Here is a 16,029-nt window from a genome sequence, read left to right on the forward strand (position 1 = left end):
GAATCAGTTTGCTCGTGGGGAAAGGAAGGCTGATTCATGGAGCCGCTTCCAGAAATGTCAGTGCCAGTGGTCTTTGGTAGTCCAGGTAAAGCCTAGACTTGTGGTTAGGGAACCAGCAGGGGGAGGGGCTGGTAATTAAAAGGTAATTGTTGTTAAGAACCTTAAGACTCCTGTTCTCAGAGTTTACTCTTGTAATTTTTATTGCAGTTAAGGCAGCCGGTCCTCAGGGACAGTAAAAGTGAAAGTCCTCTAATGCTTTGTTTCTTCATGGAAAATTCTGAGAGTCCTCTCTCAATGTCAGAAGGCAGCCTCATCTAAATAAATGCATATTGTCAGGGTCACTGAAGGAAGGGGGAACGCAGGAGGCCAACAGGGGAAAGAATTAGGATTTATTAGGTCATCTGGGGACCAGGTGGCTGAGTCCCCACATGGCGCCAGCACCAGGGGCTGGGAGTCAGAGGCTGGAAAGGCACCTCGGTGGGTCTTTCAGGCCGGAGAATTCTCTGGGCGCGTCCGCATCCTGGGAAGGCCCAGAGGGAAGGAGAAAGGTCTTAGCGAGGAGGGTGGTCTAAGCGAAAGGGGATGTCCGTTGTGAAGTGGCCTAAAGGTCAGTCTCCCAGGGAAGGGGGTATTGATTTAATTATTTGATCAGATCCAACACACGTTTTATGTTCTAGAAACACTTAGAAAACCTGAAGTTCTGCTGGGGCTATGAGGAATCCTGCAGGCCCGAGTTCCGGTTCAGTTACCCCGTCTGCACCTACGTGGACATGGGATGGTAAGTTTCCCGATGGAGTGATGCCTCCCCGTTCCCAGCGAGGCTCTTGGTTTTAGGTAGTCACTCCTTTAGATATCCGTTTGCTCACATGGTCACAGGGTCAACTCCACTACCCCCAGGAACAGCTGTCATGTCCTCTGTCAGGGGGAGACGCGGTGTAGGTCACAGGAAATACTCCCCCCAGCAGACACCAGGAAGATACACTGATGTTCTCCTCACGATGCTGGAGGGGGAAGTTAAGTTAATTGAAACTGGAAAAGTCGGTGTTTGTGCTGCCGGTCACCACCAGAACCAGTAAGCAGAGGTGAGGATTGAGTCTTTACGGGTGCTTTTCTCAGAGGGCCTGCCATCAGAGAAGGTTGCGGGTTGTGTACCCTAAACAGACGGTCTTACCTGTCATCTCAAGCCAACCCTTTTACAAGGAGAAGAGAAGTGTAGGTGAAGGTTTGGAACTCAGCGGAAAAGGTTAGCCAGCTAGAGCTGCATCTGTGATTTTCTGAGCATCCTCTCACCTGCTGACGGTGACTCCATCAGCGATCAGCGTCCCGGGCGGCAGTGTTCCCTCCCGGGAGCACCTGGTTCAGACGTGTCTGGGCCACGCGCAGTCCTCCGGGGGCATGGGGTCAGATTGCTGGCAGGTGTTACGTTCCAGTCCCTAGAACACATGTGTCAAACACAAGGCCCGCGGGCCAAATCCGTCCCGCCAGGCCTTGCAATGTGGCCCGCACCGCGCTGTCATCACTGCACTCCGCTGCGTTTCCATCACAATGACAGTTTATGACTGTTCAGTAAACCATTCGGCCCGCAATTTAGGCTGGATTTTAGATTTTGGCCCCTTCTCTGATTGAGTTCGACACCCCTACCCTAGAACAACAGCCTCTACATGCATCGATTACCAAGCCTATTAACTGTACCTAAACCTAAACATTTTTAACATCCTGAGTCCCCCGCCACAGTGACTATAATCCTTACATTCACGGTGCGGGGGAGTCGTGTGGAGGAGGTGGGAGAGGCATAGAGGGGGTAAATGGTGATGGAAAAATAAAATAAGTAAAAATGCATGCCAGGCTAATGGAGTGAGTAAAATACAGTAATTAGTAACCCAGTCTCATTAGTAGTCCAGTTCCAGATGACCCTAAATACGTTTATGTGTGCATTTGCATTTTAAGTGAGTACGTCTGTAGATAATGTATTTTGGTAACTTCTTCATCTAGCAAAGGATCATTTTAAGAAAATTGTGATAGTTTACTTAAAAAATTAATGAAAAATGTACAGCAATTTAATCGTTCGAAAGAAGATTCACATCTCAGAAAAAAGAAAAAGAAAAAAAAAAGTGAAGGAAAATCTTTGTTTGCAAATAGGACGGATACTCTGGAGTCAGCCCGGGACACCTTCTGGGAGCAAGCGGACTTCGGCTACGCGGGTGCGCGGCGGCGGGAGCTGCGGGAGCTCTGCCGGCCCGAGCAGACGGTGAGCTGCGGTTTATTTACCGATACCACCAGAGGCCTGGCGCACGGAATGCGTGCACAGCGGGCGGAGGAGGTGGTGTCTCTCAGCCCAGCCTGCACCCTCTCCCCTCTCCAATCTGGGACCCCTGGAGGGATGTCCACCAGGATCGGGCCTAAATGGGCAGCTAGACATCCCTCTCACAATCCAAGACTGCTGGCTCCCAACTGCTCGCCTGCCTGCCTTCCTGATTGCCCCTAACTGCTTCTGCCTGCCAGCCTGATTACCCCCTAACCACTCCCCTGCCAGCCTGATTGATGTCACTGCTCCCCTGCCAGCCTGTTTGCCCCCAACTTCCCTCCTCTGCCGGCCTGGTCACCCCTAACTGCCCTCCCCTGCAGGGTTGATCACCCCCAACTGCCCTCCCTTGCAGGCCTGGTGCCTCCCAACTCCCCTCCCCTGCTGGCCATCTTGTGGTGGCCATCTTGAGTCCACATGGGGGCAGGATCTTTGACCACATGGGGGCAGCTATCTTGATTTTGTGTGTTGGAGTGATGGTCAATCTGCATATTACTGTTTTATTAGATAGGATGCTCCTGTGTTTAGATCATGATGTGAGACAAGGCAGACGGCCTGAGAAAGGACTCCTCCTCCCGCCTGTTTATTGGCTTAGACTCTTTTAACTTCTGAAAACAAGTTGTTCTGTGTCCTTTGGGAACCGTGTCCTACTTTCACACAACATCAGATGGCCATATAAAATAGCACTAGGATTAGCATTTCCCCCAACATGTGCTAAAGAAGAAAAATTGATAAAATGCACCTTTACAAATTTGCTTGCAAGTAGTTTGGGACAGATGAGACACCTCACCATGCTGCTCATGTTTGCTTAGGACTTTACAGTTAGCAGGCAGCTGTCCTGGACAAGTGGGCTGGCTGGGTTCTCACAGGCATGGCAGAAGGCGTGCAGAAAGGCAGCGGGTCCTCAGGGACAGAAAGCAGCTTCGGTGAGACCAGCAGCTGCTGCTGGGACTGTGTGCCCAGAATTAGAACGCAGGTCTGTGCTGTCCCCCTCCTGCAGTGCGCTCAGCTGGTAAACGCACCTTTGCTGGACGCAGCCGGAGGCAATCAGAAGAAGGACAGGCCCACACTGCAGGGTTCAAATCCTGATCCCAATTTCTTCTGCTTTTTAAAAAATATATACCGGTATAGATTTTTATTGATTTCAGAAGGAAAGGAGAAGGAGAAACGTCAATGATGAGAATCATGGATTGGCTGCCTCCTGCCTGCCCGCTACTGGGGATCAAGCCCATAATCTGGGCATGTGCCTGACTGGGAATTGAACCATGACCTCCTGGTTCATAGATCGATGCTCAACCACTGAGCCACATTGGCCGGGCAATTTCTTCTGCTTTGAACCATGCCTATTTTAGAGCTTGTAGTAAGGATGAAAGGAGATTCTGTATATGAAAACGCTCATGCAGGGTCCCAGTCCAAGTAAAGGTCCAGGGAGTTGTAGGCACGTATGATTAGGGTCTGTTTTCCCCATGTGCTTGAACCCTGGCCAACCTCGGATATCTCAGGCTTCTCCATGATCTGCAGGCAATCAGAAAATTAAAGAATTTTTTTTTTTTTTTTTTTTTTTAATGCACTCGTATGTGCTCTGTAGCTTTGGAAGCTGTCACATAACAGAACGAGGCACTTCTCGCAGGAAGCATGGTGGGACCCACACTGCCACTCGTGCCCATAGCCAATGCCGTCTCACCCACCCAGTCTCTGCCTGAGTCTGCTGTCCGGACAGGGTAGGGCGGAGCCATGGCCCACCTGGCACCCTCCGGGCAGTGTGTAGAATGGTCTCCTGGCCAAGATCTACCCCCATTGCATTGTGCTCTTACAGTCTGATCCCTTACCAGCGGTGGACTCCAGAACACCGTGCCGGTCAAGGCCTGTTCATGGGCGTTACAGGAAAAACAAATGGCATTTAATCTAGAAATAGAATCCAGAGCAGATAAAGCTCTGGAAACTCCCTCGTCCAGCACAGACCAGACTGGCAGAGTCAGGAGCAGGCTCTGGCGGCCGCCTCGCCAGCTCGCTTGTCAGTGATGTAGAAAGCACTGCCCTCGCATCACCGTGGAGACAGGGACTCCCACCAGCTTTATGTTTGCAGACAGTAGCTCTCACGGAATCGGCACCCTGCCCTTCAGCCTTGCGTTTCAATGTCTTGTGTGCGTTCTTCTTGTTTCATTTGGCTCGTCTTGGAAAGATGCTTTTCACACACGGTGGTGGTGATGGTTCTGAACGCTTTCCTTCTTAGAGGACTGGACCTCACGTTCCACTCTTGCTTTATTTAACAAGAGGTGGAATACATAGAACATGGGAGTTCTTAGTCACTGGAAAATGTGAAAATGGGCAAAACTTTGTGTGGCCGAAGAGAAATGTCCTGAACAGAAGCAGCCTTGGGAAACATGCCCTGTCACACTGTGGGGCTCGATCTCAAGGTGCACACGCTGTCAACATGTCTAGCACGTCGGGGGAGTCCTCGGAATGTTCAGACTCAGAGCTGTTTTTTCAACCGTATTTCAGAGTGACTCGAGCCTGGTATGTTCCCGCTACCTTCAGTATTGCAGAGCAACCAATCTCTACCTTGACTTAAGAAACATCAAGAGAAGCCATGACAGGTACTTACGTGGTTGATGTTAAAAATCGAATGGAAATTCTGAAATATTTTCAGGCCCAGGGACATGCCTTGGGTTTGCTTCATAAAGATATGGCAATGAGGCTGGGACAGGTGGAGAATGGGCCTCAAGTTGATTGTTGTGAAGCTGGGTTTTGGGTGCATCAGTTTCCTTCCTGTACCATTCTACTGCTTTTATATACATTTGAAATGTTCTATTATGAAGAGTTAAATTCTGATGAAAAACTGATTTTGGTAAACCACTTTGGCTACAGCTCATGTGCTTGAGTCCTGAAAAAGTTTTCCCAATGTAATTTAATTTTTTGTTATCAACCAGGTTTAAGGAGGATGTTTTCCAGACTGGTGAGATTGGAGGACACTGTAAACTGGATGTGCACACGTTGATGTCTGAAGGTCAGCGCAAAAGCCCCCTGCAGTCTTGGTGAGATTTTTTTATTTTTTATTTTTATTTTTTAACAGTGTTTGTAAAACATTTGCCTTTATTTCTGGAACTTGCAGATTTTGGTAGGGAATCTCAAATGCAAAGTTTTATTTCATTTGTGAATAATTTGGCATGAGCTTTCAGAAAGTGATGGCTATAGAGCAAATCCACCGGTTATAACTGAATTAAATATATGTTTATAAAATATTAGGAAGTATGATATAGTACTTCTTGCTAATGAAAGAAAAAAAATGAGTTAATAAAATAATGAATTTTTATTAACTCGTAATTGCTATGTTTTGGGGAATACATTTAAAAAAGAAACACAAGGGGAGAAACCAAGATAGGAAAACACCTAAACTGTTGCCTTCCGCAACAATTTTAAAACTACAGCTAAAAGACAAAATGAACATCATCCAGAACCACAGGAAAGCTGGCTGAGTGGAAATTCTACAACTAGAAGGACAGAGAAAAGCACATGGAGAATCAGAGGAGCTGGAAAGGACTGGGGTACAGAGGCACGCTTGCAGAGAGGAAGGGTGGCTGAGTGCCAGGCTGGCTTTCTCTAGTGGAAAGGAGACAAAATCTCCTAAGTGCACTGAACCCCAGTTCCGACTGCACTAAACTCCAGTTCCGGGTGAAACCCTGGGGAATCTGGACTGTCAAGCAGAAACTCAGGGGAGCCTCAAAAGGCAGAATAAGACTAACTGCTGAGTGTGCCGCTGGCTTTCTCTAGTGGGAAGAAAACGGAAACTCCAGACTGTGCTGAACTCCAGTTCTAGGCGAGAATCTGGGAATCCAGATTCATTGGGGGAGAAATTGGACTGTCTGTCAGAGGGTGAAACTCGAGGGCAGCTTTCTCTCAGAGGTGCTTGCAGTTATTACCAAGGGACACTGAGACCCAGGGGCCTCATACGGCAGGGATGACGGGAAACCAAGACTGTCTGCTCAGCCCTGAGACTCCACCCCATCCAAGTGGAGCACAGAGGCTTTTGCAATTTTGTAAGTCTTGTATCATAGGCTATCTCCAGCACAGAAATTCTCCCGGCGTAGACACAGCTGATCCTCACAGCCAATTGATCTGGAGGTCAATTCCTTCCAGTGATACCAACAACAATCAAGACTTAACTTCAACAAGTCTGTACACACAGTCCACAAAGGGGTGCACAAAGAGTGTTCACCTCAGGTAACTGGGGAGTCTGAGCCACTGGGCCATATAGGACACCTAGCACCCAAAGCTACCCTACCAACTCAGGGAAGCAGCAAAAATGCAGAGACAAAGAAAAAGATCTCAAACGAAAGAAACGGAGGAAAACAAAAGACTGGATACAGAGTTCAAAACCACGGTTATATGGTTTTTCAAGAATTTCCTAGAAAAGGCTGATAAATTTAGCGAGACCCTCGAGGATATGAGAGAGACCATATGGAAAAGAACCATCTAGAAATTAAACATACACTGACTGAAATAAAAAATATTATACAGAGACCCAACAGCAGACTAGAGGAACACAAGAATCAAGTCAAAGATTTGAAATACAAAGAAGCAAAAAACACTCAACTGGAAAAGCAAAAAGAAAAAGAATCCAAAAATTTGAAGGTAGTGTAAGATGCCTCTGGGACAATCTCAAGCATACTAACATCAGAATTATGGGGGTGCCAGTAGAAGACAAAGAGCAAGATACTGAAAACCTATTTGAAGAAATAATGACTGAAAACTTCCCTCACCGGGTGAAAGAAATAGACTTACAAGTCCAAGAAGCGCACAGAACCCCAAACAAAAGAAATCCAAAGGACCACACCAAGACACATCATAATTAAAATGTCAAGAGCAAAAGACAAAGAGAATATTAAAAGCAGTGAGAGAAAAGCAGTTACCTACAAGGGAGTACCCATATGACTGTCAGCTGATTTCTCAACAGAAACTATGCAGGCCAGATGGGAGTGGCAAGAAATATTCAAAGTGGTGAATAGCAAGAACCTACAACCAAGATTACTCTACCCAGCAAAGCTATCATTCAGAATTGAAGGTCAGCTAAAGAGCTTTACAGGTAAGAAAAAGATAAAGGAATTCATCACCACCAAACCAGTATTATATGAAATGCTGAAAGGTATTCTTTAAGAAGAGGAAGAAGAAGAAAAAAGTAAAGATAAAAATTATGAACAACAAATTCATATATATCAACACATGAATCTAAAAATCAAGTGAATAAAAAATCTGAGCAACAGAATAAACTGGTGAATATAATAGAATCAGGGGCATAGAAAGGGAGTGGTCTGACAATTTATCAGGGGGAAAGGGGTGTAGGGGGTGTGGGAAGCAATGTGACTTTAAATTGTACACCTATGGATGAGGACAGTGGGGGGGGTAAGGGCAGAGAGTAGGATGGGAACAGGGTAGGGGGGAGCTATGTGGGGGGGGAAGAAGGAGAAACAATTATAATAATCTGAACAATGAATTGTAAAATTATTTTTGTTTCTGGTCTCAGTATTGAAATGGACAGCAGGTTATGTAAACGTTGTAAGTTGGGAAGGTCCGCATGGCTTCCTAGGAGGCTGCTCTGGAAGTGAAGTCCCCTGGTGGACAGAGCTCAGTTACAGTAGGATATATAATCACAGTAGGAGATTCAGGAGAATCACTCTGAAAGCGTCTCCCGATTCATGATTCCAGGTTTGCTGAGCTGCAGAGCTACACTCAGCTCAACTTCAGGCCCATAGAAGATGGTAAATGTGATGTTGTGGTTGAGAAACCAGTATACTTCATGAAATTGGATGCAGGTGAGAAGTTAATTTGTAATTTATTAGTTAACGAGGCTTTGTTCCTTTTAAATAAAGTTTATTGATTGCTTTTTAGACAGAGAGTGAGAGAGAAACCGATCTGTTGTTCTACTTCTCTGTGCTTTGGTTGGTTGATTCTTGCATGTGCCCTGACCGGGGATTGAACCTGAAACCTTGGCCCACTGGGAGGATCCTCTAACCAACTGGGCACCCAGCCAGGGCAGTGTTCCTCTTTTGATACATTATGTGACTTCCAGTAGCTTTTTGGGAAGCAGTGTGACTTTAAACAGTGGGTTTGCTTTCTGCTTTCTTCTCTGAAGCAGTGAACTGGTTGGGATTTCCCTTCCTTCAGTACCTTTGGTTTTTAGAAGAAATCTGCACATTTGAATACCATGACTCAGTCAGAATCAAAAGGTGAGAGAAGGTGAATGAAGCCATTTGTAGCTGGATGTCCCCATCACCTTTCTCTCAGCGCTTGACGTAGGTGGAGCTTCGTTCCTCCAAGTAGCAGCTTGTGTGCACTGCGGGCAGGCGAGGGCCGTGGCCTCTTCTGCAGACGTTCTGGTATGGTTCCTGGGACGGAAGTGAACTTAAAATCCCCCTGGACATTGGGTTTGTAGTATATTCTTGGGGGAAATGTTGAAATTACAGTGATTTTCCCGTTTATGCGTGAACCTTCTCTCAACCTGTAAGCACTTCACGCTGTGGGCTGCTGGTCCTGCAGGGAAACGTGGTCGTGCTGCGCCGCTCGCTGTGCGCGGTGAGGGTCACGCTGCCGCACACCTCGCTCCTGAGCGTGGCCTCCGGCACAGAGCCCTCTGTCCGGCTGTGTCAGCATTACAGTCATTTATGGATCGTATTTTTAACATGTTCTGCTTTCTGACAGCATAATCCTTACATTACGAAGTATTAAGTTCAGGAATCAGACAAATTTACATCTTTTTAAAATAAGAGCAAATAAAAAGGCTATGTTTGATGTCCTGACTTATTTTAAAAATATGCTAATTAAAAGGGGCCAAGAAGCCAAAACCGATTTGGCTCAGTAGATAGAGCAGTGGCCTGCGGATTGAAAGGTCCCAGGTTCGATTCCGGTCAAGGGCATGTACCTTGGTTATGGGCACATCCCCAGTGGGGGGTGTGCAGGAGGCGGCTGATCGATGTTTCTAACTCTCTATCTTTCTCCTCCCTCTCTGTAAAAAATCAATAAAATATATTAAAAATAAATAAATAAAAGGGGCTAAGAAAACTGATTTGCCTGTAAAAGGGTTGAATGTGTGCACTGAGATACCTGTGCAAATAGCGTACGTCGAGGGGGAGTAATCAGCCAGTTCTTTCCTATTCTACATTTTTCTTCTAAGTATGCTGTCTTCCAGTTTTCCTTTTTTCCCCCTCTTTTTTTTTTTTAATATAGAGTTTTAATGAAGTTATATATATGTATATTTTAATTTGCTGATCCATTTATTTATTTATTTTCCTTTTTATTGAGTTTATTGGGTAACTGGCTAACAAAATCAGCTGCACTGCTACCTCATCTGCTCACTGTACTGTGTCCTCACCCCAGGTCACGTCTCCATCCCAGCCTTCCACGGCCACTCTCCCAGAGGGAATGAGCGTGCTGGGAGTAAGCAGGGCTCACGAGGGGGCAGGTGTCTGAGGACGGAGCCTGCGATGGTCCCTAGCCTAGCACCCTCCTGGCCCCAGGTGCTGTTCTGTGTGCTGTGCTGAGGCACATGCTGTGAACCTGTGGAGACTTGCCGTGTGCCGGGGGCTGGGCTGGGCAGAGGGCTGTGCTGAAATAGAATTTCCTTTTTCCTGTTTACTTGAAAATATTCTTGGCCAACCTTTCTCTGGGTGAAAAAGGAGTTCCTCCAAACATCCATCTAAATTACGGTCTAAAAGGAACTGAGTATTGCCATGGCCAGTGTGTCTGAGTGGTTGGAGCACTGGCCTGCAGATTGGAGGGTCAGTTTCAATTCCTGGTTAAGGGCGCATACTTTGGTTGCAGGTTCCTCAGCCCTGGTTGGGGTATGTACAGCAGGCAGCCAATCTCTCTCTCTCTCTCTCTCTCTCTCTCTCTCTCTCTCTCTCTCTCTCTTCTCTCTCTCTTATCCCTCTCCCTTTCTTTCCTCCTCCCTTCCACTCTCTAGAAATAAATGGAAAAAAATATCCTTGGGTGAGGATTAAAAAAAAAAGAACTTATTTATTTATTTTTTAAACTCATTTTCTGGCACACAATGTAGTTATTCACTATGGGAATGAACTCAGAATAGTTCATGATTTCTGCTTTTAGTAGCCACTGTTTTTTATTTTAGTTAACATTTTTCCTCCTTTAAAGTACATGTTTTAAATGCCAGTTCCTGGGATCTCATCCTGGTCAGAGTTGTACATTTCCAGCTTGAATCCTGGGTCCTGCACGCTGAGCCTGGGAGGGGCGTTGAGGACCTAGGACTCATTCTTCTCCATCCCTCTGACCCAGCCCGGCCCAGCTTGTCGCCGTTGTTCCCTGGGTGCCAGGCCCTGGCTTGGCAGTGGTGGGTCATTTCTCACAAAGCTGGCACCTCAGGATAATGATCCCTGTTTCTGGTTGAGGGGCTCAGGGACTTCGGGAACTTGCCAGAGAACGTGGCTCATGAATGGCTGAGCTGGGACTCAGCCCAGTTCCTCTGATTCCAAAGTCCAGGCTCCTTCAGTTAGAACACGATGAACAATAGTGGGCTAATATTTCCCCAAGGAGCGATGTTGTAAGTAGTGAGTAAGTATGAAAAAAAGAGACAGGAATGAAAAAATACTCAAATGCTAGTAGTTGTTGTTTTCAATCCTATGACGAAGAGGTGCAGCCTAGTTTATTTTAAAAAATAAACGATCCTAAAAATTAATTCATGGTCCTATGGTTCTACCCAATTCTGTGCTAAGTAGACTTCTGTGATTTTTCCCCTGGGAACTTAATGATTGCTTGTTACTTAGTCTATATGGGGAAATGCAGTCCTGATTTCTAAATAATCAATTTTAAAGTGGATTTGTGAATGCACTCAGTGTGTAAATTGAGGATTATCTGAGTATAGACCATGTCATGTTTGGAGAAACTTTTCCCCCTCTCATTTACTTCAGCTCAAAGCCCATCGGGTGACAAACAGGAGGGGTGGAGTGACATTTTCATGTGTTTGTGGGGCTCGTTAACGTGGACTTCTCTCCGACGCCAGGTGTGAACATGTACCACCACTTCTGCGACTTCCTGAACCTGTACCTCACGCAGCACGTGAACAACTCCTTCAGCACCGACGTGTACGTCGTGATGTGGGACACGGTGCGTAGGCTCCTCCTCCCGCCCTGGCCTGGCTCCTCAGAGCTGTGGCTCCGCCGTGGTGCAGGGGACTAAGACACCACATTCAAATACACATGCACGTACACACGTCCACGGGCATGCTGGTGAGCGGGCGTGTCTGTGTGTGTACGTGTGCAGATGGGCGGACGCGTCGGTAGGCTTACATTTCCTCTGGGAGGGTGGAGGGGGGCAGTGGAAGCGTTCCCTCCCCGTGTGGGCAGGTGCGGCTCCCCGGACAAAGACGGTCCCCGTGCCCCCGGGAGGCAGAAGGAGCCGCACCCCTGACCTCGGCGACCCTGTGGCTGGCGGGGAGCTGTGCTGTGTGGATGAGCTCACTTCGGGGCGGGCCCCAGGCGTGCACATCATACCACACCGGCTTTTTGCTTGTTTGTTTTACTGCTGTCTTTTCTTTCTTCTCTCTTTTCCTGCCTTTACCCTATTCTTTCAGTGCTGACCCCTCCACCTGCCAAGGTAACCCCCCAAGAGCTGCTCCCGTGCACCCCGCTGTGAAATAGGAAGCTGTAAACTCTACCCAAGGGTCATTTTGAGAGTAGACCATGTGGTGTATGAACGGTCACAGCACCCGACACAGCCCCTGGGCTCCGCACGCTCCTCTGACAGAGACAGTGGTGAGGACACGTGTTTGTACACACCCAGGAGAGGCGGCTAACCCGGGGAGTGGGAATTCTCACTGAGAAGTGACCTCAGGTTCGACTAAGCATTCCGACCCGTGGGCTCCCTCTGGCCCGCGCCCATTCAGACGATCTGGCGGGGGACTCAGCGGCCGGCAGGCGCTCCGCCCCTTCTGGAAGGAGACTCTGGCCGCCCACATCGCACAGCTCAGGGGCAGGGAGGTGCCCCCGGGGCGGGCCTGGTGCCCGGGTCCCACAGGATGGCCTTCCTATGTCGGGGACAGCTGCATTGGCAATGCCTCCAGGCTCCCCAGGGAGAGACGGCCGTTCCCGGAGTCATTACGTGGTTTCTGGTGCAGGCGCAGCTGACCAGAAAGCATCTTTTAAACCATAAGCAATGCTAGCTCGGAGCACAGGTGACGCACCAGAGAGCAGAGCGAGACAGTGGACGGGGGTCCCGTTCTTGTGCAGAAGGGGAAATCGTTTCGCTAACATTTTTTTCACTTTCAGGAAGCTCATGTCAAGCTACATAGGAAGGTTTTCCTTTTCCCCACTCCGGAGGCCTTTGTTTGCCCTGAAGTCTGATGGGAATCCTTCCCTAAGTCTTGGCTGTGGCTGCGTCCCTGGTTCTCTGAGTCTGGCTGTGACTGCGTCCCTGGTTCTCTGAGTCCGGCTGTGACTGTGTCCCTGGTTCTCTGAGTCCAGCTGTGACTGTGTCCCTGGTTCTCTGAGTCCGGCTGTGACGGTGTCCCCGGCTCTCTGAGTCCGGCTGTGACGGTGTCCCTGGCTCTCTGAGTCCGGCTGTGACTGTGTCCCTGGTTCTCTGAGTCCGGCTGTGACTGCATCCCTGGTTCTCTGAGTCCGGCTGTGACTGTGTCCCTGGTTCTCTGAGTCCGGCTGTGACTGTGTCCCTGGTTCTCTGAGTCCGGCTGTGACGGTGTCCCTGGTTCTCTGAGTCCGGCTGTGACTGCATCCCTGGTTCTCTGAGTCTGGCTGTGACGGTGTCCCTGACTCTCTGAGTCCGGCTGTGACTGTGTCCCTGGCTCTCTGAGTCTGGCTGTGACTGTGTCCTGGTTCTCTGAGTGGCTGTGACTGTGTCTCTGGTTCTCTGAGTCTGGCTGTGACGGTGTCCCTGGCTCTCTAAGTCCGGCTGTGACTGCGTCCCTGGTTCTCTGAGTCCGGCTGTGACTGTGTCCCTGGTTCTCTGAGTCCGGCTGTGACTGTGTCCCTGGTTCTCTGAGTCCGGCTGTGACGGTGTCCCTGGCTCTCTGAGTCCGGCTGTGACTGCATCCCTGGTTCTCTGAGTCTGGCTGTGACGGTGTCCCTGACTCTCTGAGTCCGGCTGTGACTGTGTCCCTGGCTCTCTGAGTCTGGCTGTGACTGTGTCCTGGTTCTCTGAGTGGCTGTGACTGTGTCTCTGGTTCTCTGAGTCTGGCTGTGACGGTGTCCCTGGCTCTCTAAGTCCGGCTGTGACTGCGTCCCTGGTTCTCTGAGTCCGGCTGTGACTGTGTCCCTGGTTCTCTGAGTCCGGCTGTGACTGTGTCCCTGGTTCTCTGAGTCCGGCTGTGACGGTGTCCCTGGCTCTCTGAGTCCGGCTGTGACGGTGTCCCTGGCTCTCTGAGTCCGGCTGTGACTGTGTCCCTGGTTCTCTGAGTCTGGCTGTGACTGCGTCCCTGGTTCTCTGAGTCCAGCTGTGACTGTGTCCCTGGTTCTCTGAGTCCGGCTGTGACTGCATCCCTGGTTCTCTGAGTCTGGCTGTGACGGTGTCCCTGGTTCTCTGAGTCCGGCTGTGACTGTGTCCCTGGCTCTCTGAGTCTGGCTGTGACTGTGTCCTGGCTCTCTGAGTCTGGCTGTGACTGTGTCCTGGTTCTCTGAGTGGCTGTGACTGTGTCCCTGGCTCTCTGAGTCTGGCTGTGACTGTGTCCCTGGTTCTCTGAGTCCGGCTGTGACTGCGTCCCTGGTTCTCTGAGTCTGGCTGTGACTGTGTCCCTGGTTCTCTGAGTCCGGCTGTGACTGTGTCCCTGGTTCTCTGAGTCCGGCTGTGACTGTGTCCCTGGCTCTCTGAGTCCGGCTGTGGGTGTGTCATGGGTTTACATGGTCCTTGTCCTCCAGTTTTGCTGCCACAGGTTTCACTTCTTGAAAATGTTTCTGTGAGCAATGGGCATGCTGCCTCTTTCTCTCCCTCTTCCTGGGTGAGGGCTGGAGGCTGTGATCACCAGCCGTCGGCACTCTGAACATCACTCAGTGTGGTGCTGGGTTTTATTTTTTTTTATTATTTATTTATTTATTTTTAAAATATATATTTTATTGATTTTGTACAGAGAGGAAGGGAGAGAGATAGAGAGTTAGAAACATCGATGAGAGAGAATCATCGATCAGCTGCCTCTTGCACACCCCCTACTGGGGATATGCCCGCAACCAAGGTACATGCCCTTGACCGGAATCGAACCCGGGACCCTTCAGTCCCCAAGCCAACGCTCTATCCATTGAGCCAAACCGGTCTTGGCTGGTGCTGGGTTTTAAACAACCACACCCGGGGCTCTCTCCCTTTGTGCTCACAGCCACCGGGGACCAGGTGGGCAGCCTGTTTCACAGGAGAGAAGCCGAGGTCCGGGCCCTGGCTGACCTCAGAGAACACAGTCCAAGGGGTGGAGTCAGGGATCCTGTGCCACCGTCTGACCCAAATCTGCGCCTGAAGCCAGTGCTTTATCCTCCCCCGTGGTCCCTGCAGAACCGGGGACGTGGATGGGAGGTTCTCCAGAGACTTCACTTCCTTCCCAGGAGCTTCGGGCTCTTGCTGTGTGCTTGTCCCTGTGTTCCTCGTGGGCACTGAGCCCCGCGGGGCTGGCTCCACGCCCTGAGCTGTGAGGGGAGCGGGCTGCTCAGCCACCTGATGCTCCCCGGTCCCTGTGTCCGGCAGAGGGGCTGGGCTGTCGGGCAGGCAGGTGGAGGTGGGGTGGCTGTTGGGCAGGCAGGTGGGGGTGGTCCAGCAGGCAGACACCCTGATGTTCCCTCCCTCCTGGCTGCTCTCTGCATCCATTCCAAACCTGCCAGCTGGGGCAGAGAGGCCTTTGCCTGCTGCTCACCCTGATTCTCGGGCAGCCAGGCCTGCCGGCCGCTCCGGCATGGAGGCCCACGGAAGGCTGGAGGCTGGAGGCTGCATGGGGAAGTGGCCAGGCCGTGTGGGGACTGCTGTCCTCTCTTGCTGGGTAGGCCTTGAAGGAAGCAGCACTGTGACGGGTTGGCTGTGACCCAGATCCCTGACGGTGGACGTGCTGCCTCAGCGCCCGTCCCGGGCCTCCACGAGCTGGTGCCCAGGCGGGAGGGGGAAGTGGCCGGGCTGCAGGCCAGAGCGTGCTGACCTTTACAAACCGTTTCCCCAGCGGAGCCTGTGAGGCCTTCCCTCTCGCCTTTGCAGAACTCAGGCCGTGGCTTCCTGGTGGGATGGGGAAGGCCACTGACCTGCAGAGACACACTGGGGGCACTCTGCAGAGCCCCTGGCAGATCAGGGCTGTTCTTAACGGGAGGAGTAAGACAGGAGAGTATGCAGGCTCTCCTTATTTCCTTGTGCTGAGAGGTACTGCAGCTTCATTATTTTTAAGAAATATATTTTATTAATTTTTTTATAAAGAGGTAGGGAGAGGGAGAGAGAGAAACATCAATGAGAGAGAAATATCGATCAGCTGCCTCCTACAATCCCCCCTACCCCCCCCACTGGAGATGTGCCTGCAACCAAGATACATGCCCTTGACCGGAATCAAACCTGGGACCCTTTAGTCTGCAGGCTGATGCTCTATCCACTGAGCCAAACCGGTTAGGGCACATCATTATTTTTAATTACACAAGTAAAACCTGGTTATAATGAGTCCCAACCACCAGAAGCATGTAATAGCACTGTAAGTTCTTCCTCTTCTCCATTTTCTTTAAAGGTAACTGAGTAAACACATGCGGGTATCTTGTACG

At 49.8% G+C, this 16,029-nt stretch overlaps 1 protein-coding gene across 3 annotated transcripts in view; it reads left to right on the forward strand.

Moving 5' to 3' along the window:
* The window catches only part of EOGT (EGF domain specific O-linked N-acetylglucosamine transferase), a 34,964-nt gene that overhangs the window by 6,452 nt on the left and 12,483 nt on the right, over positions 1–16,029 (forward strand). For all 3 annotated transcript variants that reach the window (XM_036430574.2, XM_036430575.2, XM_045578945.1), the window contains exons 3-8: positions 678–778; positions 2,140–2,248; positions 4,805–4,899; positions 5,233–5,337; positions 8,006–8,112; positions 11,313–11,416. In XM_036430574.2, the coding sequence (XP_036286467.1) occupies positions 678–778; positions 2,140–2,248; positions 4,805–4,899; positions 5,233–5,337; positions 8,006–8,112; positions 11,313–11,416 (621 nt within the window). The remainder of the gene's footprint in view (positions 1–677; positions 779–2,139; positions 2,249–4,804; positions 4,900–5,232; positions 5,338–8,005; positions 8,113–11,312; positions 11,417–16,029) is intronic.

The sequence above is a fragment of the Pipistrellus kuhlii genome, unplaced genomic scaffold (assembly GCF_014108245.1).
Source record: "Pipistrellus kuhlii isolate mPipKuh1 unplaced genomic scaffold, mPipKuh1.p scaffold_m20_p_11, whole genome shotgun sequence".
Taxonomy (NCBI): Eukaryota; Metazoa; Chordata; class Mammalia; order Chiroptera; family Vespertilionidae; genus Pipistrellus; species Pipistrellus kuhlii.